Genomic DNA, 27,665 nt, shown 5'->3' on the forward strand with positions numbered 1-27,665 from the left:
ACAAATACGGGAAATCATTGAGGACATAGTGTGTCTGTTGGGCACTCAACTTACTGTGTAAACCTGAGCCAAAAGATTCAGAGGTCAGTTATCAGAGATGTGTACTTAATCCTCTCTGCTTTGGGTCAGCGACGGCAATTCCCAGCTCGGGCCATGGGTGTCTTTGGTTACTGTCCAGTTTTAGGCTTCCTCCCTGATCTAGGCCACACTTCCTGTGCTGGGACACCGACCAAGCACCCACAGACATTCACATGTAGAAGTGAGAAGTACAGTGTCGGCCATTAACACCTCCCTTCAGCTCCCGGCTCCATACGTCAAGGAGGCTTCAAAGGCTTTTGTTCAGCTGCAGCTGAAAGGGTTAAGATGAACGTAGTAAGAAGATAAGTAGAAGTGTTGTTTATGTTATACAAACATATATATATATTGTAAATGTCTTACAGCTGCAAAAGACAGGAAGTCATTGTATAAGTCCAGTATTTCTAGTTATCTTTGTGGAACCATCTATTTTATGTTCTTACATTCACTTATCTCTTGTGCAATTATGGTAGTTGTTTATTTGCCAGGGACAATGCACATAAAACATTGTAAAATGTGGCCTTAAATCTTTTTGTGTAGAACTATTAAAAAATGGGGAAACATTTTTTTTCTTAGCCATTTTTGTTGATTTGAGATGCAAATTCTGACTTGGCAATGCCCATTTCTTTCCTTGTGTAGTGGCCCCACGGTGAAGAAACTACTAAATCAATAGCATATTACTCTGCTGTGATTTGCATATTGATTTTGAATGTATAACTGGTTTCTGATCTCGTCTCTTTAGCCAATCTTGGCAATGGCTCAAACCGAGCGTACAACTCCTTGATGTTGATTATATTATGTTCAACCAAAGTATTGGACCTTACAATTAGTATTAGCAAAAGAACATTTGAAATTTTTTGCTTCTCCAGTTATCTGAAGCATTATTAGCATTACTGGTTAATACCAAAACGTTCCCATAGTCACATTGGTTTGGGAATATAGTAGTGTTTGCTCTAAATGAATCCTTGCTATGTGGGCTTACTCAAGCATTCATGATAGTAACCGCATCCTCTTCATGTAAACGTTCTGAGCGTCGTCAACCATTAACACCGCTCCCCTCTCTCCTCCCATCTCCATACATTAAGAGAGACTTCAAAGGCCCTTTGTTAAACAGTAGTATAAGGGTTAAAGAGTGATTTGTAGAGTTACCGTGTTGAAAGATGTGAATATTTGGCTCAGGCTGCCTCTCCACCAAAGACCAGGAGACAGGAAAAGAACAGCAGCAGCAGGAAACTGAGGTCTAACCCCTCTAGACACAACTCACTCTGACAAAGCCACATACTGACCATTAACTTCTAAACATCTATGTCCTCATGCGTACGCTCCACTCCCAAACAATGCAGACACGTGACGGGAAGGTCCCTGTGCTGGAGTGGCAGGTTTAATGTGTGTTTGAAGGTGGTTAACCCCTGAGGCCAAGGACAGTGGTACATTTTAAAAGTGACATTCATGTAAGAGAAGAGGGGATTCCTTGCATCACGTTTCCCCTTGTGTTTGACTACAGTTGGGAATGGGAAGAATTAACTACAACGTTTGAATAACAGTATCTAACTCTCCACCACATGTTATTGACAACATGAGGCAGATGAAGAAAGGGACACACTAAATACTTAAAAGATGATGTTATTCATGTTACGTAGATTTAGGGGTTGATTTTTTTTGACAAAAATGTATTTTTCTATTCGTTTTTTGGAGTACCCAGATAACAATAGTCAGACAATATTACGTAAATCTAAGTTATTTTTACAACATAAACCATTTTTTTTGTTTGTAAAGTTAAAGTTTTAGTTATATACTCAATATAAATGTGTTTATATTTTTCTTTTGATAGAAGTACTGACAGTTTTCTTTTTCTGGCAGCACATGCACAGCACCTCTCCGCCTGTACTTTTGGGAACAGTCATTGGCCTTGCAGTCAGGATATGTGTGTTTTTTTTGTCTAAAGAAAAATGCTGTCTGAGTCCAAAATTGTACTTGTTGGTGGCGCTCTAAAAATAAAGTTTTGGTAGATTTTTGCTCATGTGATATGTCCAAATAAAGCTAAGCTGACCTGAACCCGAGCGTGCTCATTAGCTGCTTAGCACTTGGGTCTTTTTAAGTGAGCAGTCTAGAGCCGCTCCTCTGACGGTAACAGCATGTGGTTTGGAGCAGAGTACAAGAAATTGGACTATACAATATTTTGTGTTAAATGGCAATGATTCAAAGTCTGTAATGTTTATTTTCAAGTCATTAATATTGAAAGCAATTTGTATTTCCTCTTTAAACGACAATATAAAACTCAATACACAATGGGGTTGATCAGTATGAGGTAAAACATATATAATTTATTTGGTGGATGTCACTTCTGTCTTTGTGTTGTATTAAAGTGTTTGCCCATAACTAAAGCGACCAAGGCTGTACAAAGCGCTTGTATTCATTGCTATGTAAATCCATCCAACTGTAATCAAAATGTGTAAACAATGACCAATGTGAAATCCTTTTTAAATGAAGGTTTGGAATTGCTTAAGGCTCCAGAACATCCCAAAGCTTGTGTGGTGTTAGCATATTAGCTTTACAGAATTTAAAACGCACGTTGCCATTAATCTTTGAGACACTTAGGGTTTTGAGTGATACCTTGAGGATTTTTATACGTGTATAAAATATTATTTTACCCCCTCAGGAAATGGGACAAATATTCATCGAGGCATCTTTTGAGTAAAGAAACATCGGCTCTCCGGTGAGCTCATTGGAATTGCAGATTTATAAAATACTTTACAAAGTCTCATGTCACCTTTTGTGCTCCTTTTAGGATAATGATAATTTCTCTCAAGTGTTGCATGTTGTTTATGAAAGATTCAAAGAATAAAATGGCCTACAAACTCATGGTTACTGCATTGGTTGTTAATTTAATGATATAATACCTTTTTAGATAAACACTTTCTCCACTTGATTTAATGTTCTAAATGTTATAACATCTTCAACTTGCCTCTTTTTCCCTCCGAGTTGCAAGCCTAATTGGCACTCTGTTTCTTTAATTAAAATCTAGCCTAATTGTTGCCAAAGCATTGCAAATGTGCCTTGGCCTATACTTTCCCTAATGCGCCGCTGAGCCACTGAAGCGTGAGGCTGGAGGGGAGGAGTTTCAAGTGTGAATAATAAAAAACAGAGCTTCACATCAAATAGGTTCTGATGATCGAGGTCAATCGTCTAAAGCCCCAAGACGACTGTATAGAGAGCGAGGGAGTAGGATTTGCTGCATATTATACGCCTTTGTCACCCATCCAGGCTCAGGTTAGCATTAAAAGAAAGAACTGTACAACACCCGCTATTGTTGTGTCCAATGGTTCCCAAAATGTAATACTGTCCTTTTGCATGGGACCGCTCTGACGCTGAACCAAACTATGTCAAGTCCCTTTTGATCGTTAAGTCAATTATGCTCTGACTTTTCACACCAAGTATCTGAAATGTTTTGGCCTCAGACGGAGATTAAGCTGGAAATGAAAACCCTTTACAAGGTGGTGTGAATGGCTAACCCGAATCAGAATTACATTATTTATTCTAGTTAGTTAAGCTGAAATCCTTTATTACGGATGACTATAACCAGAATAACTGTGAAGGATGGAAGAAAACTAGCTCTAAATTGAACCAAATCCAGAATAAAACCGCAAACCTTGCTTGTGCCATGAGGAGAAGTTTGTTTACAGCTATTGCCTTTCCTGCTGCATTACATTTTGCCAGTCAATTGAAATACTAACCGATCAAAAAACATTATCTTTCAATATTGACGGGAGTTTCAAATTTCTGTTTTGTCTACTTCTAATACACTGCCAATTGTACTGTAATTACTGTACAACTGTTTGTTTTGGGCGGTAAATATGGCTGCATGACGAATCCTTATTGTTTCTCAGTTTTTCTTGCACTCAGGGCAATTTTCCGGCGGTGTGTGGCCCGGCGCTGTTGAAAGAATGCAGGGGGGAAACGGCGACTTCCTCTCTCTTAACTCCAGTCTATATGCTTGAGTGAAAGGCAAGAAGGGCCGAGCAAGCTGGGCCTGCACAGAATAAGAAACACTTAGGATCTCATAGACACGCTCTCGTATCCGGACTCATAAACCTTAATGACAGAGTGGCGATAAACAGTGATTAGGATGCCCGCGGCTTGGTGCTTTTTCCTTCTTCAAAAACCCGGGCAGGTGTGCATACGAGAGAGTCGCATTATAAAACTGTGCTCTCAAATTTATGTCAAGTGAACTCAATATGCAAAATGTATCATCTCCGGTCTGAATGATGGTCCAATACTGTTAGCGAGTATACAAGACTAAGAGCTTTATGTTGACTATACTACATGGAACATGTTGTGTTTCTTGCACTGCTCCTTCACATATGATCTCATTTTTGTGGTTTGACCTTTGAAAATACCAGACCGTGTGCATTATTTAATATTTTGTCCTTCCAATTACATTATCTTCAAATTATAAACCAGATGTTACCTCCAGTTACATCCTTACGTTTACAATTACTCTTAAAATGTATTTGGGGAATTGTTTTCCCCAAATACATTTGTACTCTTACTTGTGTCATTCATTGGAAATTTTTTTGAGTATTTATTTTGGCTACGGTCCTCTACCCGCCTCTGCCAATTAACTGCATCCCCCACATATCTCTATCCAAAAATATTATAGTACTGTAAAAGTAATTTGAAACAGACTAAGAAAGTAGTCTACTACATATCTACTTTTAAATCAGAGGAAAAATGTTCAGGATTGATGATTTGGGAGGATTTTTATATTGGTATTGGTAAAATCTTCAGTTATATTATTTGTATTTATTTTCTTTAACCTTTTTTATCCAGGTAGGTTGATTTGAGAACCAATTCTCATTTACAAAATGTACAACAGCAACCTGGTCAAGAGGCAGTATTAGAAATATAGGATTTTTCTGTCATGTGCTGTGTTAACAAACCTATCATATAAAGCAGTTTTTCTCAACCTGGGGGTCGGTTATATTTCTGAGATCAGTCTTATACAAGGCTTGAAATGCTTCAAATGCAGTGGTTAATATAGATTGGATAATATAGAGACGTTTTTGGCTACTAAATGTATTTCCTAGGCCCATTTCCTTAGACATTTGACTATTTCATTGCCTTGCAGTATTGTGTATTTTTGTGTTTGGGGATCGCAAATGCCAACACTTGTTATTGTGGGGGTCGTGACTGAAATAAGGTTGAGAACCCCAATATAAAGTACAGCAGATTGTATTATATCTGAATAAATATATGTGGTAATCATTTTTTACAAGAGGGAAATGTTTATTTCATCTTCTCTTCTGTTTCTTTTTTACTTTGTGTAATATTATATTTGGTTTCTGTATCCTCCATTTCTCTTCCTTTAATGATGTTGAGACATCCTTTATATTCTGCACAGGACCTTTCTCCTCCGGCTGAAATAGTGGAATTCTCACTAATATTGTATAATTTAATAAGACACATTCAAGTTATTCAGTGAATAGAAGAGACTAATGGGGGAGGAGGAGGAGGGAGGGAGGGAGCTGAATTGGTGTGAAATGTACGAAATTAGCAGGGGACGAGAAGTGAACAGATGTGGGTGGGATTGAGTGATCAGTGCAGTCGTTATGGTGTAACGAAATCCTTAGAGTCACGTACTTGCACGCACCATTTCATCTTCTGCCATCTTTTACTGTAAATTAGTTTGTATTAAAAGGTTTATGGGGAAAACAAGCAGGCGTTTAATATCGAAGCAGCTCTGGAAATTGGTGAAAGAGCCCAAATGATATGACGAAAGCAAAATAACAGACCGTCTCTCGATAGAAGCCATATTTACCATGAAGTAGTGACCGCCTTGTGTTCGGAGCTGATGTTTTACAAAATGAAAGAGCATGTGGCAGAACGTGGGAGGTGGGACCAACACATTGTAAACAGAGGAGAAAAGCAACACTTCCACGTTGTCCAGAATCAATCTGAGCTTTTTAACATCTAAATTTAATGCTGCAATAAATACAGTAAATATCTGTTGAATGTATTCCAATTTTGTAGTATTTAAATGAGTGAAAAAATATCTTCATCTTTTTGGGTCATCACTAGAAATCGTCTGCTTCCATTTTAGTCGCAGTAGTATATATTACTAGTATTCGATCCTTTCACCGATGGAAGAAAAAGTATCACTCATTGAAAATTTGGTGCACAGAAAGTCTTGGTTTGAGCAGCTGGGAATGCGTGAGCCGGTGTAGTGTGAATCTAGGTCGCCAGACTTTACTCCTGAACTTTTTATGGAAAGTCTAGTTTAACAAAACATCTTAATAACCTCACGGATAAACCTCCATCAAAACTCGTATTTCTTTACGCGTCCCATTTTCATGCACACAATCTTTCATCATGGCACAGGAATGGCATATTAAATCCTGTTTATTGGTTAAATCTTAAGGGGTCAACCCTCCAGATGAGCTTTGGAAGGGAACAGGGAACATGTTAAAAAGCCGTGTGTGACAGGAGCGCCATCCCATCAGCTCAAATACGTGTCACAATTCAGCTCAGGTAATCTGCACGGACAGCACTGGAAAAAGATGTGCTCAAATTAAAGGAGCCTTTTCACCTCCACCTGGCTGCACCGACTTGCATGCAGTAAGGTCCCGCGTTTTGTTGGGATCCTGAATCATAGCAGCCTGCCCTTCAAAAGATTACAAAAATCAATTCTATTGTAATCACACATAGTGACTGGGGAGGGCTTAAATCTTTTCTTACTCCTGTCTCCTCTCTTTGCCCCCTGTCTTTATGTTTGTGTCTGTGTGAGCCTTGTCAATACCCTGTTTTCACTTTGTGTCCCCTTTCTCTGTGGACAAAAGACTCATTTTGCCTGGTTTAGAGCAACCGGGAGCATGATGTCGCATGGGAACAGCACAGGCAGAGCAACAGAAACAAATGGATGCAGGGGAGACTATTTTAAAGTGGTAGTGGTGAGCATGTTCCTGTAGATGTAATTGACTGGAGAAACTCCATCTTCTCTCCTAATCCCAGTGTAAGCCATGGTACCTACTTGGTATGCAGCTTGGGTCCCAAAATATGTTCTCAGAACGACTTTAAATTACATTTCCCTGGATGTTGTGGAATTGTGGGTACTGTGTGTCATTTTTACATTGCCTCACATGTTTTTTATATCTCCTCCGCAGAGGTCCTGATGAACACCAAGTCAGAGACGTCGGATCTCAGATGGACCATCTTTTCACATGCCAAGCCTGAGGTATGTAACCCAAGATTCAGTCTGTTATCAGTATTCCTAACACAGACCTCATGATGGTTGGGCTTTTTGGCTTCCAGCTGGTCCTTTGTTACTTTGTCTATAAAAGAGCTCCATATATGGCAGGTAACTGACAGAGTAAAAGAAACACAGGGCGTGCACTGGGCTCAGAGTGTATTAAAAACAGATGCTTTGATATATCCCATCAGCCTTGGCCTCCATACGTAGCGCCCACAGTTATGAACATTTGAGTCAGAAAAAGACCTATTTGTAACGTGATCAGCTGAGTAGTGGTTGCTAAGGATTTGTGTGCCAGCAGAATCAGTGACCAAAATCGCCGCTCTAATGACTCTAAGGGAAAAGGGTTGGAATGACGCTAGCAAGGATATATCTGAGACAGGACGGAAACACTCGCTACTCCACAAACGTGTCTGCGCCTTTGAATCCAAAACGGAGGAAGATGATTGGTTTTCAGACGCCTTTCATTTGCATCAGTATATCAAAAGTCCCATTTGTAAGAGTAAAAATATGGCTTGATTAAATTTCTTAAAGCTGTCCTCGAATGAAAAATGTGCTGAATGACGGGTGCGATTGGACACACAGTGTGAGCTTTTTGTAATTGAAAAAGTGCTTTCATTTCATTAACATTGTGGGAAGGGGTTCAAGCTTTTGGCAAGTTCACGTCTATTCTCCCTTTTACTTTTCATCGCCATTGGTTTAGACGTCGGATCATAATAAACCCTGTGCACAATAGCTCCATGACTCAGAGCTGTTTCTGCCATGTAAAAAACAGGGACCAAGGCACATCACAGCAATACTGTACGGTGCTGCGATGTGCCTTGGCCCCTGAGCGTTCTGTGTGAACCACTGCCACAAAGAAAGAATATGACGACTGCTCGCTTTCTCTTGTGGTATCTGAGCCGGGACCCTCCCAGTGCAGGGAGGACTCACTGCAGAATAGCTCGAGGATTAAACATAAAGTCTGGATCTTTTTCATGTTTAATATATTATATTTGTTATTACAAGTTTGCGTGTGTCTTGGGTAAAATCTGGGCTGAGCCTGGTTCAGTTCTGTCTGTACTTGACATGAAAAGTCTGGCAATCCTTTCTGCTTTGCTCAAAATATATTTTTAATTAAAGGAAAATATAATGCTAAATTGTCTTAACTCTTTTCAGGCATGTTTTTAATGGTTTCCCCTCACTTTTAAACACCCGTCACCTTAACAATCATTTAATCGTCAACCATTCATCGCATTGTTCACTTTCTGCACTACATCTGTCAATGTAACTGTACATTTTATGTATATACTTAAGTATTTTTTTTAATCTTATTCGTTTTTTTTTTTTTTATGCATGCCTTATTTGATTTTATTACTGTTCATTGTTGTATGTTGCACCGTAACACCAAAGCAAGTTCCTAGCCTGTGAATGTTGTTCACTGACAATAGCAATAAACCGTTTCTGATTCTGATTCACCATTAATGTGAAATGTTTTAGTAATGTTTGTCCAGCATTTGAGGCACCATTCACCTACCCCCGATACACAGCCACTGCTCTGTACTTACTTTGTTGTTTAAAATAAAATAAAGGTAATCATTTCTTGAAAAATAAACGGCACCCCACTGACTGAAATCTTTATTAAGGCATATAAATCAGAACTTTCAAGGGGAATAAAGTCTAAACTCTATTGTAGCAGCCAATGGCCCTATGCCACAGGCCGCCTGGCTACTGACTTAAAAACTGTTCTGACTTGCATTGTATAATAAATTCACAAAGTCATTCATTCATTTATACAGGGAAAACCTTATGAGAAAAGTTATCTTTTTCATGGGTGCACTGTTAAAACACAACACAGAATAAACAACAAACACAAGACACAAAAACACAAATAATCATACAAAAAATTAACCAATACATAAAAACACATTTACACATACAATATGAGATAGAATTATATAAAACATCAGCCCTGTGGCTTGTCCTTGACCAGTGCTTTAAAATTATTTAATTTGAAAAGTCTCTTTTGTTCCACAGGAGCAAAGTTGTTGAAAGCCTTTTTTCTGTCTCTATGATACGATGGGTCTGATGATACGATGGGTCTGTTCGATGAAGTGAAATGCTATAAATGCCATTTGACAAATAAGTTTGTCAAAAAAAAATTGCCACATTCAGCAGCACCTGTGGCTGCTCCCGTGGCCCTTAAAAACATTTAAGAGGACTGCATACATACATATGGGAAATACTCAGACCCTTTTACATTTCTCATGTGATATTTCAGTTTTGTTTTATTTTAAATTGCATTTGTAAATGTTTCAACATTTCAGTTTTTTTCTGTCAAAATGGGGTGCTGGGTGTTTATTAATGAGAAATAAAATCACCTTTTTGGCTTTTAGCAAATAGCTGCAATGAAACAAAAAGGGAAAAATTTAAAGCGGTCGGAATACTATTTTGTGTTTTAAAAATAACAAAAGGCTAATATATAATTGCGAGTATTTTGGATTATGTCGGCATTGTTACGGGAAAATGCATAATCTTTAAAAGCCATATGAATGTTGCAACACCCTATAAAATATACTTAATATAGACATTTTACCAAAAAGTGTAGAACTGCATTATTGTACTTTTTTTTTTAATTGAATTCCATGTTTTCACCCCATACTTTATTTTGACACATTATTTACTTTCATCTATTTCCCTGAAGTAAATCATACATAATGGTCGATGTGATGTGAGGACCTTCAAAGAGCCCCCAAAGCTATGTTCTTAAATAAATATTGTCAAATCATGCCTATACTTAGTTCTTTATTTGTTTACACAGTACACAGTGGTGCATGTAGGATGAAAGGGAAGTTCCCAGTGCTTTCCTTAAAGAGCATCAGACCCGGCTTCGTCGCTGCACAGTAATTCATTCAGACTTGTATCCTGCCTCACTCCACACATCGTCTGTAAATGGATTTTTAAAGATTTACATATTTACATAACTGAATTTCTGAGCCTCAAGTTCGGCAAATCTGCTAAATTCTGTCCTGACTATGTTAATTTTTTGCTTGTTTACTCCTCGTGGGAACATAGTGATGCTGAATATGTTGTTGACTCACTTCAAACAAGAAGGCTTTTTATGCTGCATAGGTTTCTTCAGAGAAGCTACACTTCATGTTATTTGTGTTGTCCCTCTGCATCCCTGTGTTTTGTTCAAAACATATCTAAGGACCAGAAGCTGTGTCTGTTTTGGAGGTTTTGTGCTGCAGTGTGCCCTGTTTGACAAGTAAGGCCTGTATTCCCACCAGTGGAGACGCAGCTCAGCGGGACGAATGATTTAACCACTTAGATTCAAATTTGGCTTGGTCTAGACTCCACAGCAGGCCTCATCTGCCCTACACGCATGTGACAGGTGCAGCACAGACAAGAGCCAACTACTCTTTGAATGCAGCGGTGATGAAAATAACTTTTTAAATGTCCATTTATTCTTAAGACAGTTGTAAAATGTTGTAAAGATTTGTTGAGCATGTTGTGAAAGTGACTTGAATTTTTTAGGTCATGAAAGATGTTTATTCAACGTGAGATTTGACAAGCCTTTGTTTTCTCTTTCCTCGCAGTGGGAGGAAGTAAGCGGTCTGGATGAAGAAAATAACAGCGTGAGGACTTATGAGATCTGTCAGATGGACAGCTCATCGAGCCAATGGCTGCGCAGCGGCTTCATCCAGCGCAGAGGTGCATCTCAGGTGTACGTAGAGCTGACATTCACCATGATGGAGTGCTCCTCACGGGGAACGCACCACCGCAGCTGCAAAGAAACCTTTAACCTGTACTATTACGAGGCTGACACTAATGAAGCCACTGCCACTTACCCGCCTTGGATGGAGAATCCATACGTCAAGGTATGCCCACATCGCACGCCTTATTGTATGCGAATAGCACCATGTTCTTACCAGCTGTATTTGTACAAACATTTCATTTCATAGCGAGATCAGAACAACGGATCATGGTGGTAAAAGCATTTTCTGTTTTTCATTGCTGGCCTTCCAAGGTGTATTATTGTTGCAATAGATAAAATGCTTGCAGAAATATGCAATCTACTTTGTAAGCCCATTTTCTGTCCTGTGGGTTTCATTTTCACAACAAATGGCTCATGAATGCCGCACTTTTTTTCATTAAACCTTTTCAAAAGCTGTAGTGTGTTCTTAAACAAAAAACAAAAACACACGGCCCTCTCCTCAACTTTACTACCTTTTAATAATGTAACTCTGACAGAAAAATAAAAGTGATGAAATGTTCTCTGTGATGAATCACCCATCACAAGCACGTTCCAGGTCCCCACAAGTTCAAAGCATTCGCTCTCTAACAAATGGGGAACAATGGCTGCCAAGAGGGTAGAGCATCAATCTGATGTCACTGTGCTTTGGAAAGCGATCAATAATGTAAACCATATGTGTCGTTCAAGGGATCAAATGGCAAAAACATACAAAACCACTGGTGCTGCTTTTAGTCTCAAGTCTGAGAGTTGGACTCCTGCCATTACATAATGATCTTTTGTTCTTCTTCCTGCTTTAGGTGGACACAGTGGCTGCAGACTTTCTCCTGAAAAAGGGAGGGGTGCGGAAGTCCAATGTGAAGACCTTAAGACTCGGTCCCTTGTCCAAGAGGGGAGTTTACTTGGCATTCCAGGCTCAGGGAGCTTGCATGGCTCTGCTTTCTGTCAGAGTGTTCTTTAAAAAGTGCCCCCCCCTGGTCAGCAGCCTCTCCTCCTTTCCTGAGACCATCCCTCGTACCCTTGTCCAGGAGGCCCAAGGCGTCTGTGTGGAGCACGCCTCACAGCAGGGGCCTAGACCCCGCCCTCCAAAGCTCTTCTGTGGGGAGGATGGTCAGTGGGTGGGCCAGCCAACCACAACCTGCGCCTGCTTGCCCGGGTTTGAGCCATCAGACGGGAGCACTAGATGCACAGGTAATTGCATTCATGGTTTGGAATGGACACAAACACGAATGCATTGAAAAGGAGAAAACAATGGTGAGATGTGGGTGGGGTGCACTCAGGGGCTAAGAAGGAAGTTAATGAGGCATGGGAACAGATGTGGCTCTGAAAGAAGCCAGAGAGGTCAGATGGAGCTGCACTTATCTCAGAAGGGAAGAGCAGGGTCAAACGCTCGCTGCTGGGGCAACTTATGGTTGGCCTTAGATAGAACGTGCACGGAGGTGGAAGGGGCGCGGGGGTTGGTTTGTTGGGGTTAAGATGATATCAGCGTGAGAAGATCAAAGGCAAACAGACAAAAAGAGTAAGAGCCAGGGAGATTCTCTCAGGAGTCACGCAGCAGCTCCTTCTAATGAGTTCAATTAAGAGGCTTGGTGCAAATAAACCCCCCACATGCACATCCTCGTGTACAAGTGGCATCTAAACACATAAATATTAACAATGCACAATCTAAACATGGGGAGTGTGAAATAAAGCTACATTCTTTAGAGAAACCACTCAATTGCATCTGTCGTGTCTGAAGGTACGGTTCACTTTGATCTCCGTGGGGAGTGTAATGATTTTTTATAACAAAAAAAATAATTTCCAGCATTTTGCTTGTGGTGGAGTCGAGTTGGCATTTCAGGCGCTCTGTCACTTGAAGAGAGCTGCTGGGAAGAAACACGCACGTCTATAAAGGGAAATTACCTTTAGAGGGAGATTGAACAGTTAATTTGCTTCTCGCGCCGGCTATTTCAGAAAATGAAATTGACATCTAAGTTTATAATTAAATAATTTCACCGTAATGCCATTATCTGTTGTAGACAATACAGTTTTCTGGGTCAAACACGGACTCGCTCTAATTTAGAACCTTTAAGTGCATTTAATTGGATAAATGCACTCAAGACCAAGAAAAACTCATGTATTTAGAGCTTTAGAAAGATGTGTTGCTTTATCATATGCATTTTATTTGTCATACTTCTGAAGATGAAAAATTGATAAACAGATTTCTAATTAAGAAATGCCATATGACAGGTAATGTTTGAGTGTATTTTAAGCACACTTCAGTTTGTTTTCAGGAAAAAGTCATTAGTAGAATCACAATAATAGTGTTAATTAGCTAGTTCGACATTGTGAAAGTGAGTGAGACCGGTGCCTGGTGACCATTATTAGCCTGTTGCTTTGAATCAGGAATTGTTGACGGATCAATCTTTTTTGTTGCACTGTGTTTGGCCAAATTGCTATTCTGCCTCATAAACTGACTTAAATTCTCTCAATGATCAATTTAGTTTTGAGCAATTATAGCAAGCTGAGGTATCGCACCCTAATTTTCACTCTTGTTTCAGGGCAGACCTTGCAAAACAGCTCTGCCCTTCCGTATGTTTATTGTTTTAATCAAAGGCCGTTGTCATGCTGTTAGAATGTCAGCAATGCACAGTTTGACCAGTGTGTGTGACTTTCAAACATTGCTTTGTTCAATAAGACACACAATAAAATGACTACTATTCAATCTTTTAATTATTCAATATTTTTATGACGATAGTTTATATAATGTCTTAGTTTGATCATAGAACCAGGGATTTTTGGATTTTTAGATTTATATTCAGTTCCTCCTAGTCTTCCCTATCAAACAGGTTTCCCAGCTTCATATATGCACCACTTATCAGATCTTTTTTGTACTTGTTCAGGCCCATTTTTCACTCCTGTGTCTCCTTGCTGGCTGTTTATTCACTCACTTGTTTTTGTTGAGTGTCTGGAAAGTATATTTGGATCAATTAGCCAAGGCAGTTGAACGTTAGGACTCCCAGATGCTTGTTGATTAGCAGCTCGTTATGTAGAATGGGTCAGACACACTTCCGGGATAAACAGTGTGTCAATGACGAGCACATTTGACCCTTTCCGCTATTCACAATCAGATTCATTTGCTGAGATTGTCTGCATTTTATTGCCCTTATAAGAAGTTATTGTTTGAGTGCGTCGCCATCTGGCAGAATAATTGCACATTTAGTTTGACCAGGGTCACACTGGGACACTGTGATCATAAAGCTTTTGTGTCATGTAACTTTGAGGAGGTCACTAATCTTCAAATTAACTTCATCCGTTGTCTTTGGTTTCCTCCTATTTAGCCTGTCCAGTGGGTCAATTCAAATCTGGGACAGAGGGCCAGTGCACAAGCTGCCCCGGGTCCAGCTACACCACCATCAGAGGGTCATCGGAGTGCACATGTCACCCTGGGTTTCTCCGGGCTGAAAGCGACGCTGCTGATGCACCATGCACAGGTAATGTATTCACCAAAATGTATAGCAGCAGTAGCAGTATATACCAGTAGCAGTATATAGCAGCAGTAGCAGTACATAGCAGCAGTAGCAGTACATAGCAGCAGTAGCAGTAGCAGTATATAGCAGTAGTAGCAGTATATACCAGTAGTAGCAGTATTGGCAGTATATAGCAGCAGTAGCAGTAGTAGTATATAGCAGTTGCATATAGCAGTAGCAGTATTAACAGTAGCAGCAGTAGCAGTATATAGCAGCAGTAGCAGTATATAGCAGCAGTAGCAGTAGCAGTATATAGCAGTAGTAGCAGTATATACCAGTAGTAGCAGTATTGGCAGTATATAGCAGCAGTAGCAGTAGCAGTATATAGCAGTTGCATATAGCAGTAGCAGTATTAACAGTAGCAGCAGTAGCAGTATATAGCAGCAGTAGCAGTATATAGCAGCAGTAGCAGTATATAGCAGTTGCATATAGCAGTAGCAGTATTAACAGTAGCAGCAGTAGCAGTATATAGCAGCAGTAGCAGTATATAGCAGCAGTAGCAGTATATAGCAGTAGCAGTATATAAACTACACACGCCATTTTCTCTGCCAATTACATGAGGGAATCTTATCCACAACATTTTATAGCTGTGTGCACCAATACTGGATAAGAATGGGTAATGTGTTGCTCAATTAAGGACACAAAACCTTATGAAACACTAACAAACGTATTGGTCATTCAAGTGCGATGTCTGTGTCACAACATAGTACATTTAAAGTTTGAAAGTAATTACAATTGTGTTATTCAGTTGTTATAAAACTAACAATGACAAATGTATTGTTTATGAACACAAATAATGAAATGGAATTGACACTAATCAGTATTGACACTGCACATTTTCTGTAACTGTAGTAACACTTGTCTGCCACCTGCCTCTTGTCATTCCTTCCCGTTCCCTGCTCCTCTCCAGTTTTCCTGCTTTTGTTTTTAAAAGTCTATGGCACATTTCTCTTTTCTCGGGTGTCATTTAGCCAGTCTCCTCTAATCTGCTTTGTGCCCATTGTGGCTCTGCTGGGCATTCAGATGCATGTCTTTGTGGCAGGTTGTTGGGGGCAGGGCATTGAGTCCGAAGTGAAGTAGGCATTGATGGTCTTAAGTGACACCTCCATGTGGACTCAGGAATTTCAATTCAGCCACATGTTGGATGTGTGAAAAGAAGCCATGTTTTAATGAGCTGCAGTGTTGGAAAATCCACAAAAAAAGGATGTGAAACTAACTGGGATTAGATGGTTGTCTGTCTGTAGCGTTAACTGCAGTCACCAGGGTTAGCGAGAATTTACATCCGTATAATTCATTTGTCCGTATCTGTAATTACAAAGGACTATCATAATTGTTCATCACTTTATAAGCCCAAACCTATTATATTTTCTGTTTTTGCTCTGTTATTATCTCATCCAATTCTGCAAATGGCTTTAATTTCTAGTTTGCAAAATTGCCAACCAGCACTGCCATCTGTAAATCACAAAGTGTACTGTATTCCCCAAGTGTTTTGCTTCATGATGTAAAAATGGTTCCTTTCAAAATATAAAGTTGTAAAATGAACCCTACTTCCAAAATGTTAAACTCTGAATTTATACGCACCCAGATTGCCTGTGATTTTTCCCCTCTTGGGCTTCCAATGAGAATGCTATTAGCACTTAAGTTAGCTGCAGGCTCACTGACAAAGCTCTGTCTCCTTGGCAGGAACAGAAACTCATTCACAGTTGCTGAGTGGTAATGCTGTTTAGTTATGCTTGGCTTCAGGCAATAGCCATCTTCTGACCATTTCAGACGTAATCATAATCATTGGGTTTTAGACAAATGTAATTGTACTGGTTAAACTTTGTAGCACATATGCTCCCATGGAGACACTCACGCTTCACAGGTCTATTGTGCATCTGTCTAGCAGTGCCAGTAGTTGTAACCAAATTACACTGGTATGTATGCAAACCAATGATTGATTAAAAAAAAAAGATTCTGTATGATGGTCAGAAACTATTCATATTGGTTGTGTATTTTATTAATACAATGAAAAATAATGACATAATTGTGTGTTTGCTTCTGCGGATCACTTTGGCAAAGGCCAAAACAAACAGTCAAACCAGTTTAGATCCTTCTAGCTCTTGCTTGATACTAACAGTATAAGAATAAGAGAACTGTTTATTTGTCGTACAATGAGAAAATGTCTGTGTTGCAGATGACCTGTGTGTGGAGATAGATATCGATTATAGATATATTTTTATATAAGGATATATAGCAATATATATACACACACAGGCTAACTTTTCTAACTTTTTGTCATTGCAGTGCCCCCTTCTGCTCCTCGCAGCATTGTCCCAAAGATCAACAACACGACTCTGACCCTGGAGTGGAACGAGCCGCTGGAAAGCGGTGACAGGTCTGATCTTACCTACTCTGTGCGCTGCATTGTGTGCCGGTCGTCCAAAGGGCCGTGCCTCCCCTGTGGAGACAGCGTCAGCTACAGGCCGTCCCAACAAGGGTTAGTGGGGCGAAGGGTGGAGGTCTGGGGCCTGCTGCCACATACCACATACACCTTCACCATAGTAGCACTGAATGGTGTATCGCTGCTCAGCGGCACAGATCCTGCCAGTGAAAGTGTCAACATCACCACGAGCCACGATGGTATGAGGAGAAACATTTGTATATACAAGACTACGTTATTGTTTTCATGTGTTATAATAAATTGTCTGTCGTCTGTAGTGCCGGCGCTGGTGTCAGTGATTCGGAAGAGTAACTCTACTGAGAGCAGCCTGACTCTGCACTGGACTGTACCTGTGCAGCCACACAACACCATTCTGCAATACCAACTCCGCTACTGCGAGACGGTACACAACCTGTGCTCTTTACATTCAAACAAAATGTAAATCTTATATTAGATATTTTAGATATTGTACATCTTTAAGTATCGTCTTTACGTTTCTCAGAACACATAAATGGTTCCCATAAACAGCCCAACCGTGACAAAAACAATACCATTTCTAAAACCATATCACTATAATCACAATGTAACGTGTTTTAATTGGTCTGAAGAATTAAGAGGAAATTAAACACACAAGCATAAATAATGAATAGAAGGACCAGACTAATCAAATTTCATGGGTTTTATTATTTTTTAATAAAAATGTTAATAAAATCTCACACGCCACCGTGCATACTTTGAATTCCTTCCTTTCAAAGTTATTTATTCTCTCAGAACATCTTTGATTAGTTCCTTCCCTACTTCTATCACACCTGTCTGTCCCTGTTGTCCTCTGTCTAGTTTGCAGCGTGACTAACTTTATCTCTTCCCTTTAGGAGCGCCGTGGTGAGGATCAGTGCTTCTACACAGAGAGTAGCAAGAACCAGGCTGTGCTCACAGACTTGCGCAGGGCCACTCAGTATGAAGTGCAGGTCAGGGCACGGACCATGGCTGGATACGGCAGTTTCAGCTCGACCGCCATTTTCCGCACTCTCCCCGATGGTAAAACATTTTTTTTCATCTCTTTTTGTTATTCTTTCAATGGACGAAAGGTTTTTTGGAGACCTTGGACAGTGTTTGGTTTGCACTCTACCTCTGTCCTTTTAAATTCTTCTTGCGTACTCATAACGTTTTGGAACTCTTATCAACTAAACCAGGCTTGTACAATCATTTAAAAACCATTCTATATAAATTGTTGGTCAAGCCTTTTTGTATCTATGCTATGTTGTTAGAGTAACTCCAGACTACCTTAAATGGTTGTCAAAACAGAAACAGCAGATTTCTTACTTCCGAATGTTAACACTGAAAAAAGGTCATTTCAGTGTAAATTGTGGTACTTAATCATGAATTAATTTGGTCATACGTAAATTTAATCCTAGTGCAGCGGGCCGCAGTGTTCCGAGTTCGAATCCCGACTCTGAATATTTACTGCATGTCCTCCCTTCTCTCATGCCCCATTTCACGCGGTCTTTCCTGTCTAATAAAGCATATGGGCCAAAACCTTTTTTTAAAAAAATCGAAAGCCATCAAAGGACAGAGATTTGAAGACCATAACATTGAGCTAATGGCTAATTTGTGTAATATTCATTCATTTTCTACTGCTTGTTCCTGTCTGGGGTCGCGGGTGACTGGAGCCTATCCCAGTGACTTTGGGCACACCCTGGGCAGAGGCCAGCTCGTCGTAGGGTCAACGAATTTGTGTAATATGAAGTGTATCATTTCTGATAATATCTCACTGACTTATTTTTTCCAGGTCTTGATTCTCCCTCTCTCGTGGTGACTGGCATCCTTATCATGATCGGCCTGTTGCTGCTCATCGCTTTCGTCTTCATGGCGGTCTACTGCATACGGTGAGAACACGGGACACAAAAAAGGACAGATCCGTAAAAGAGGAAAGAAGTTGGCAGCAAAACAGGAAATGGAAGAAGAAAGAGGGAAATGTAAGGGACGTGTACCAAAAACAACCATGACCCCAATTTTGTGACTTTGCTCCTGCTTTGTTCTGTTGTTTACACAAATCGTATCTAATCTGCATTGGATTTGCTCTCTACTTGTCACACCAAGCCCAGACACAAAGCAAGATGTCTTCTGCTTACACAGCTAAAAGTTACCCGCGCTCATCATAACAGTTTTCCACAGGCTTCATTGTTTCGATAAATACACTTGGATCCCATCAGACGGAGAAGAGAGGGAGAGATGAGGGTGGAGCAGAGGGCAGAGAGAGAGAGCGAGAGACAGGATACAGGCGTCCCAGCCCGGTTTCCAACAGGACAGGCGAACAATAGCCACGACCTTGTGACACACATGCACGCTCACACATACACACGCACCAGTGGATGAGGCCCAGATCTGCCACTAAACCAAGGGTGGTGCATTTCAGCTATTTTAGGCTTATGAGGCGGTGGCGCAGGGAGAGAGAGAAATGGTAGAAGGCAGAGATCCAGTCGCTACAGGGCTGTTCCAGTCTTGCGCCGGGGTGGTTTTTGTGCCGCAGCTGAAGTGTAAAGGAGCCGCTTGTGTGAAAGAGGGAGAACTGTGAAGGGGCTGTCGTAGGCACGCACCGCCGTCATCCCAAGTCACTGTGGTTTGTGTGAGAAGAGGTGACTGTGGATGGTTTAAGCTTTACAAAAGGCTTTCTTTCTGCACCACAACGCGAGATTCTGTGTCAAAGCATAATAGATGATGCTTTTGTTTTTTTGGAGCAGTGTGTTCTTACAAGCTGTTGACTCGAGGGGATTGCTCTGTCACTGAACCTTGACCTTTCACCTTTCAGCGCAGAGGGCCAATAAGAGCCCAAGACTCCCTTAAGGCAGATTCATAGTTTAGTTATGACTCTGGCCATCATAAATTTATTTTATACTCCCAATAATGGTGCAACATTTAGTTATTTTCTCTGTTTTTGCACTAGCTGCTTACGGTGCATCCTCTTGTTATTTCATCTCAACACTGGAATTGTGAGACCACTGATTTGCATCATGTCGGGGCGATTAAGGATTAGAAAGGCTTGCCACAAAATATGTCTAACATTCAGTTTGGAGATAACTGCGCTGCCCGTCCTAATCTTCATGCATTTATCCTGATCTCTTTCTACCTGCAGCAGACACGGCAGAATAAAGGATCCGGAACTGGGCGACAAAACCAGCCAGTACCTCGTTGGCCAAGGTAAGGGATCAAGGGCATGTGTCCTCTGTGAGTTGCAGTTCACTCAAGTCAGGAAAAGTATTTTTATGAGTCGCCCTCTGATTTTTGTCTTGATATTTCTTCTTCTTCCTTTCCCACAATTCTGTTTGTCTTTCTCTCAAAGGGGTCAAGGTTTATATAGACCCTTTCACCTACGAGGACCCAAATGAGGCGGTGCGAGAATTTGCCAAGGAAATCGATGTTTCCTTCGTCAAGATTGAAGAGGTCATTGGAGCTGGTAAGTCCTATCATTTATAAATGTTTAAAACTGCTTCTTTACAGCCATTTTCCTGCTACTTTTCAGCACTTTACTGGCTCTGCTTCAATGTTAAAGTTGATTTAAATACATTTACACTTTTTTTGTTCTTAGACAAAGATCAGATTGCCTAAATTAAGCAATTAACTGATAAAAATGTAGGTTAGATTAGGAGCCAACAATCACCATGCAGTGCCAGCCAGCAGCTATTTACTCTCTATGAAGATAAAAACCGCTCTTGTTAATGTTGTAAACAGAGAAAACAGATTAATAACTCTCACTTTATTGTGTTTTGTCATTAGGAGAGTTTGGGGAGGTGTGTCGCGGACGCCTGAAGATTCCTGGAAAAAAGGAAAATTATGTTGCCATAAAGACACTGAAAGGAGGTTACACCGAGAAGCAGAGGCGGGACTTCCTGTCCGAGGCGTCGATCATGGGACAGTTCCAGCACCCCAACATCATTCACCTGGAGGGCATCATCACGGCCAGCTGCCCCGTCATGATCATCACCGAGTTCATGGAGAACGGGGCGCTGGACTCGTTTCTGCGGGTGTGTGTAGCTCAATGGACACAGCACATGGCACTATATCAAACACAAACACACACTTTTGCCTTCTCCTGCTCAACTGTTTCTTTCTGCAGCTGAACGACAGCCAGTTCACTCCCATCCAGCTGGTGGGGATGCTGCGCGGCATCGCCTCCGGCATGAAGTACTTGGCAGAGATGAGCTATGTCCATCGAGACCTCGCCGCTCGCAACATCCTGATCAACAGCAACCTGGTGTGCAAGGTGTCCGACTTCGGTTTGTCACGCTTTCTGCAGGAGAACTCTTCAGACCCAACATACACCAGCTCCCTGGTGAGGAAATCCACTTGCACATCCTCTGGCTAACAAGAACATGTTCTTTTGTCTAGTGGTTTGATTTCTTTCATGTACCGTATGAACACGTTTCTAACTCATAGGATTGTCATGAACTCTAAAAGGTGTGAACAAATGAGTCCACACAAATGAGCCTGTGTAAACATATAGGACGATGCCTAAAATTACATGAACAAGGAAGACCCATTTAGATTGTTTTCCACGTTTATTGAATCAAGTTTTGAACAAGAATTTTTTTTTTTCTAACTCTAACTGCACACCTTATTAGGCCAAAGATAAAGACTAGACATTTGGTAATGTGTATCTTCACTGTTATCTCCTTCTCGTATGACACATTGTTTCAAAGGGGATTATTTTACAGCCCTACTTCCTCAACATTGTACTACTCCAGCTTTGTCAGACAATAGGTGTTTTCTCACTATATTCCTGTCCTTCTAGGGAGGTAAAATTCCTATCCGCTGGACCGCACCAGAAGCCATCGCCTTCAGAAAGTTTACCTCTGCCTCAGACGTATGGAGCTATGGCATCGTCATGTGGGAGGTCATGTCGTTCGGGGAGAGGCCGTACTGGGACATGAGCAACCAGGATGTAAGTCAAAGGAGGACGGTAGGGTCAGCTTTAACACAGACTGTGAAGGGCTCAGCAGGGGGCACCGTTCTGTGGGCGCTCACTATTGTGGGCTGCTGATTCTCAGTCATAAGCCAATGAGTGCGTTCACATATCAAAATTGAAACTAAACCAGGACTAAACCCAAAACTAATACTAGGTGAGGGCTAAACAAGAACTCGAACTGGCCATAACCACGTCTGCATCAGGACTAAATTTAAACTAATAAAGAAACAAAACATGCTTTATTACAAACCTAATCATCTTTACTCCATTGTCCCAGGTAATAAATGCCATAGAGCAGGACTACCGCCTGCCCCCTCCTCCAGACTGTCCCACACACCTGCACCAACTCATGCTGGACTGTTGGCAGAAGGACCGCTCGGCTCGTCCACGCTTCTCCGATCTCGTCAGCGCACTGGACAAACTCATTCGCAACCCAGCGTCACTCAAAATAGTCGCCCAAGAAGCTGCGGGGTAAGAATGTTTGATGATTGACAGAAAAGTTGCATCCTTTTGCCTATGAATAGTATAGTATATCCTAGGAATGTAAAGTGGCGGTGGAATGCATGCCCTTTCAAAATGTCCCCTTTATCTGAGCGCTGACAATTACAGGACAGACATTGCCATCCGCTGTTGTGCACCTTCACGTCCCACTGGGAACCTACAGACACTTGCTGGGCCCATTTCCCTTCCTCCACTTGGTCCCCGTGCGCTGATGGGACACAGCAGAGGACACTCCACCCCTGACAAATCCCATTGTTTGTCTCTGTCAGTCACTGCTCAGATTATACCTTTGCTTGGCCATTGGAATGTGCTGCAGGATATGTATAAGCTAATGCTCTTGTTTCTGCGTCTCTAAGAAAGTCCTTTGTCTTTACCCCCCTCCAGGCCGGCCTACCCCCTGCTCGACCAGCGTGCGCCTCTCGCCCCCTCGTCCTGCTCCTCGGTCGGAGAGTGGCTCAGAGCTATCAAGATGGAGCGCTACGAGGACAGTTTCCTCCAGGCGGGCGTCACCTCTGTGGACCAACTGGCCCAGATCAGTACACAGTCAGTACCTATCTTATCTAGAGGAACATTCATCTTACACCTGTCACCAAGCACTTAATCTATCTACAGCTTTCAGTGCTGCAATCAGGCTCTCAGGACCCCCGATTTCAGTGGTGAAAACAAGGCCTAAGAGCGCTTTGAATGTAATTATAGGGTAATATGAGATGGGATGTATTTGCTGGTCTAATAATTCCGTTCCCGTCAGCAAAATTCATGAATCACTGTTGCTACATGTGGTGTATAATTTTATAACGACTGCTGGAGATGTAACGTATATACATAGTCACTCCTACGCTTCCTTTGTTTATATAAATGTATAATGTCATGCCAATTCAGTGAAATTGATTTGATTTATTCATGACTTTATTTTGAGTCACCAACCATTACATTCATGTAGATTAAGATTTAATTGCAGGTGGAAAATTGCTTTCCATATGTAACCGTTTTTCAAATTGTTGCATGTTCTTTCTGTACAGAGACTTACTGCACATGGGGGTGACTTTGGCCGGCCATCAGAGGAAGATACTGTGCAGCATCCAGACTATGACTTTTCGAAACAAGAGCACTACCACAGTCACCTTCTAGTCCCAGCGCAGCTCACCTGTCTCCCAACTCGGACACGAACACCGGCGCACAGGTGCAGCGTAGCGAAAGCCCACTCAATCATCTCCATTGACCCACTTTGGGCACGGACTCTGGGAGAGATTGATCGAGTTTGCTAATGACCAGAAAAAACACACAAATGAATACGGATGACTTTCCCGTCAGCTCGGGGAGTTGTCTGTGGACCAGAGCGTCCCTGGAGGAGAGACTGGGATGAAGCAGTGTGGACTGCCATAGTTTTTTTTACAGACATTTTGTATCTTCCTGAGATTTAGGATTCAATAAATGTGGAAAACAAAGAGAGAAGAGACACAATTTATAGTCTTTGTATTTTATCATGTCAAAAAGTCTGAAAAGAAAACTAACTACTTTTGCCAAAGGAGACAAAAAGCAAATAGAAGAATGCTTGTTTTACATGATGTGCTGTTATTGTAAGGACTTTGTTCACTTCTCATTTAAATCAAGCTAAACATTTGGACTGTTTTGATCATCTCCATTACCTCGTTTACTCAGGTGTGATTTTGGAGACCACTGTATCAATCATAAGCGACTCTTCCTTTTGAGCTGCTCTCCTCGTCCACCCAGTCGCTGCAGCAGCAGTGTGTGGGTAGAGGGGACAGACTAAAACGTTTAGCACTTTTGGTGAACTGTAGTCTTGGGTTGCTCCACTTGTTTCGCTTGGTTTGTGGTTGGGTATTTCCACTGCCGGGTTGTTTCTGTTGGCAGCTTTTAACTCTGATTGAAGGACCAAGTGGACACACACAGAGACCAGAGAACACTGTAGTATGTCTCTGTTTTCCTATTCTATGCTCAATCTCCATCTTCCAGTGCCAGTCGTTCATGTACTTGCCAATTTTACGAGTGATTAGATTTGTCTGATTTGAATGTACTGTTGGGGATACTTTGACATTGTAATTTATGCTGGTTCCGTGCTTTAGACTCGACACACAGTTAATAAACATTTCTAAACCATTAGGAATAGCATAGCGGAAGGCTAGCTTCCAGTATCCAGTGGTTTCCGTGAGGAATGCAAACAGTATTTGATTAGTAGCACAGACGCCCCCCGATTCTTCACTTTATTACAAGTGCTTGTTTCAGAAGAATAACAGGCTGCAGTTCAAAATGTCTAAGTATTGCCCCAAGACTTTGCATTTCTGAAGGATAATACCAGCCTTTTTGACATTTAGGTGCTGTGTAATTTGCTCATTGCTCGTGTAACAGGAAATAGTCGCAAAAATAATAGTAATGTCTGACACACAGATCTTAATCTGTTTCACAGTACAATAGTTCTGCACCAAACAGCGCTTTCCTTCCAACAAATGTATGTAAACGATTATTACAAACACTTAAATGTGAAGCTGTTTCTCCTTTACAAAAGTGTTTAAGGTAGAAATTTGTATTTTTCTAATATACAAGAAACAAACAACAACAACAAATAACTTAAATATTTTTTCAATTTTCATTGTGAATTCTCTGTAGTTTCTGCCTTTCTGCCATTATTCAGAGATTTTTGAAAATTATAATTATTTATAGGCGCATTGGTAAATATAAAGAAATGCCCCTAATGATGTTAATATGAGCCAATTGTAATTGTTTGTAAGTATTAGCTTTGTGCCTTGCTGAATCTTGTCCATTGTTCTCCCACCAAAGGCACATAGTAGCTGGTTTAGGCTTTAGCCACCAGTAACAAATAAAAAATAACTTTTGTGAAAAAGATTTCCAACATTTCTTACTTGTACTCTGGGCCGGCCCAAGCCTTCAGGGGGCCCTAAGCGAAAACATTTTTGGGGGCCAATCAGTTTTATTGCCATTGTCAGTGAACAATTCACATATGGGAACTTTCTTCAACGCTAACAAAGCGCAACAAAGCGCAACAAAGCGCACCAAAACTCCAGGGCATCCGTTTGCCAGGTAGTTTATTCTCAACACCTCACAAGCTCAAATATTGATAACTTAAATCCCACAATGCAACTTGGTATTCCGCTGACATCACCTCTACTCCCTGTACAAATAACACACGTCCCAGATATGTTTTTGGGCGTATTTGTGGGCGTTAAGGGTCTACAGCCACATTAGCAGTTTAAATTAATGAACAGGGGGGGTCTGGGGGCTCTCCCCCAGAGATTTTCAGACCTTTTTTGGGTCTTCTGGTGCATTTTAATGTGGTCCAACCGGCTAAAGTAAGAGTAAAATGTTGAGGTTGTAATGCTATAAAATGATGATGTGATGAAACTGTGCCAGGAGAAAAGGACTAAAGCCAGTTATTAATACATTAGTGTACTTAATTACTCAATACAATAATGGCTATGAAAAATAATTATGGTCAAATTGATTCATTTTAACTGAAAATGTAAAAGTAATAGTTATCCTTACTAATTTATCTTTTACAGCTCCCAACTGTTCCTTCTTGCTAAAGTGACAAAACAAGTTATATTAAATTAAACAAATGGCATAAGCGTTGCTTGATTAACAATTAACACTGATAAAACAGTGCAAACATGTTATTCCCAGAGAATGAACAGAACGAGAAGTGAAGGTCCAAACCTAGCTATAGTGAAGAGACTGTGTTTCTGCAACTTTGCCACTTTTGTATAAAAATATATAGTATTATTCTATAACAGACGTAATTTTAATATGTCTGGTTATTTTTCACTATCAGTTTATTATAATTTATAACAAATAGTCTAACGATGCTTTTTAAATAAATTTAAATGTTTTATTGCTCTATTAAAAGTGAATTACAATATAAATGTTTGTTCAGAACATCACACACTGGACATGAAATAATGCTGCGATGTGATTGGCTGATGGACCTTACGTGCATAAACCTTTACGTTCCTCTCATTGCACTTTAAGAAGTAAAACAGACATCACGAGTCACGATTGATCTCACACATGGTGATGTGAGAGAGAGGGACGCAAACTCAAACCCGCTCATCTCTGACTGAGGCTGCACAGGGGCCCGGGACAGGGGCCCGGGACAGGGGCCCGGGACAGGGGCCCGGGACAGGGGCCCGGGACAGGGGCCCGGGACAGGGCCGCACACTGTTCACTCCAAAGTCTCACATCAGAGGTTCTGGACGAGACGGCGCTCGTCCGGACCGGATCTCCGCCTCTTCGTGACCCGGGCCATAGACGCCCCTCACCGGCCTCACCTGCAGCTAACACTACGGGGCTGGTGTAAATGTTAAACTTATTATCTTTCATTCAGGCATATTATTATGCGCGGGACAGAGCTCTCGTCGACTCGCGCCTTGTGCAGTAGCGCCAGCATCGCTACTACACTAGTGGCGCACGCTGCGCTTGCACTTCGCATAAGACGGGTTGCCAGATTGGGGGCCCTATTAAAGCCTCGGGGCCCTACGCGTCTGCTTAGTTCGCTTATAGGCTGGGCCGGCCCTGCTTGTACTGTATACTTTTTGTCTTTGACAAATGTTATCATCCACTGTCATACATGGTAGAGCTGAACATAATGTTGTCTTCATATTGAAGACCTCGATACAATAAGTTTGAATGAAAAACTAGACCAAGTATGTACCATCTTGTGTGTAGACAAATGTGTACTCAGTATTCATAATAAAATGCAGCAGTGTTTTCATGTAGTCGTTTTTCCCCTTCAAATGAATTGTCACGTTGACCAGACCTTATCTCCGTCTCTGCAGCTGTGTCTATTATGGACGCCGTTTGGAAGTCCATACCACGTCCAGACATGAGCACTTCACCTGTGGAGCCTGTTCTGATTCATGTAACGTGGCATCTGTGAAAAATCAATAAAATATAGAATAAAGTGGTTTGTTTTTATATAGGCCTGTACGGTCAGTACTGTGCAAATGTTGAAATTGACTAGATATTTCTAAATGTTTTGTTACAATGCCACAGTTGGAGAGAATATTGTTAAGAGGATTGGTATAAATCTAAATATGTATAACTTGGATGAGAAAAATCTAGAGCAAAACTAAATACGGAAAAAGACTTCTTCACCTTAATCAGGTCTAAACTCAAATCAAAAGGTTTACGATGAAACTAATATGCATTAACTTATCTTTTTATTTTCCTTAAACAATTCATAA

The 27,665-nt window shown here is 41.0% G+C and overlaps 1 protein-coding gene across 2 annotated transcripts in view; it reads left to right on the top strand.

Annotated features, from left to right (window-relative positions):
* The window catches only part of ephb4a (eph receptor B4a), a 36,291-nt gene extending 10,933 nt beyond the window's left edge, over positions 1-25,358 (top strand). Inside the window, exons 2-17 of one of the 2 annotated variants that reach the window (XM_072446253.1) lie at positions 7,236-7,306; positions 10,900-11,181; positions 11,855-12,245; positions 14,375-14,527; positions 16,850-17,185; positions 17,264-17,388; positions 17,858-18,023; positions 18,775-18,871; positions 20,119-20,183; positions 20,326-20,439; positions 20,760-21,007; positions 21,100-21,315; positions 21,775-21,924; positions 22,226-22,419; positions 22,834-22,992; positions 23,469-25,358. In XM_072446253.1, coding sequence (XP_072302354.1) covers positions 7,236-7,306; positions 10,900-11,181; positions 11,855-12,245; positions 14,375-14,527; positions 16,850-17,185; positions 17,264-17,388; positions 17,858-18,023; positions 18,775-18,871; positions 20,119-20,183; positions 20,326-20,439; positions 20,760-21,007; positions 21,100-21,315; positions 21,775-21,924; positions 22,226-22,419; positions 22,834-22,992; positions 23,469-23,577 — 2,876 coding nt within the window. In that variant the 3' untranslated portion in view covers positions 23,578-25,358. The remainder of the gene's footprint in view (positions 1-7,235; positions 7,307-10,899; positions 11,182-11,854; positions 12,246-14,374; positions 14,528-16,849; positions 17,186-17,263; positions 17,389-17,857; positions 18,024-18,774; positions 18,872-20,118; positions 20,184-20,325; positions 20,440-20,759; positions 21,008-21,099; positions 21,316-21,774; positions 21,925-22,225; positions 22,420-22,833; positions 22,993-23,468) is intronic. The other variant, XM_072446254.1, reaches the window with a different exon arrangement.
* Positions 25,359-27,665: the final 2,307 nt, after the last annotated feature.

The sequence above is a fragment of the Eucyclogobius newberryi genome, unplaced genomic scaffold (genome assembly GCF_026437365.1).
Source record: "Eucyclogobius newberryi isolate DKJ021-1_F unplaced genomic scaffold, fEucNew1.0.hap1 SCAF_15, whole genome shotgun sequence".
In the NCBI taxonomy this organism is placed as follows: domain Eukaryota; kingdom Metazoa; phylum Chordata; class Actinopteri; order Gobiiformes; family Gobiidae; genus Eucyclogobius; species Eucyclogobius newberryi.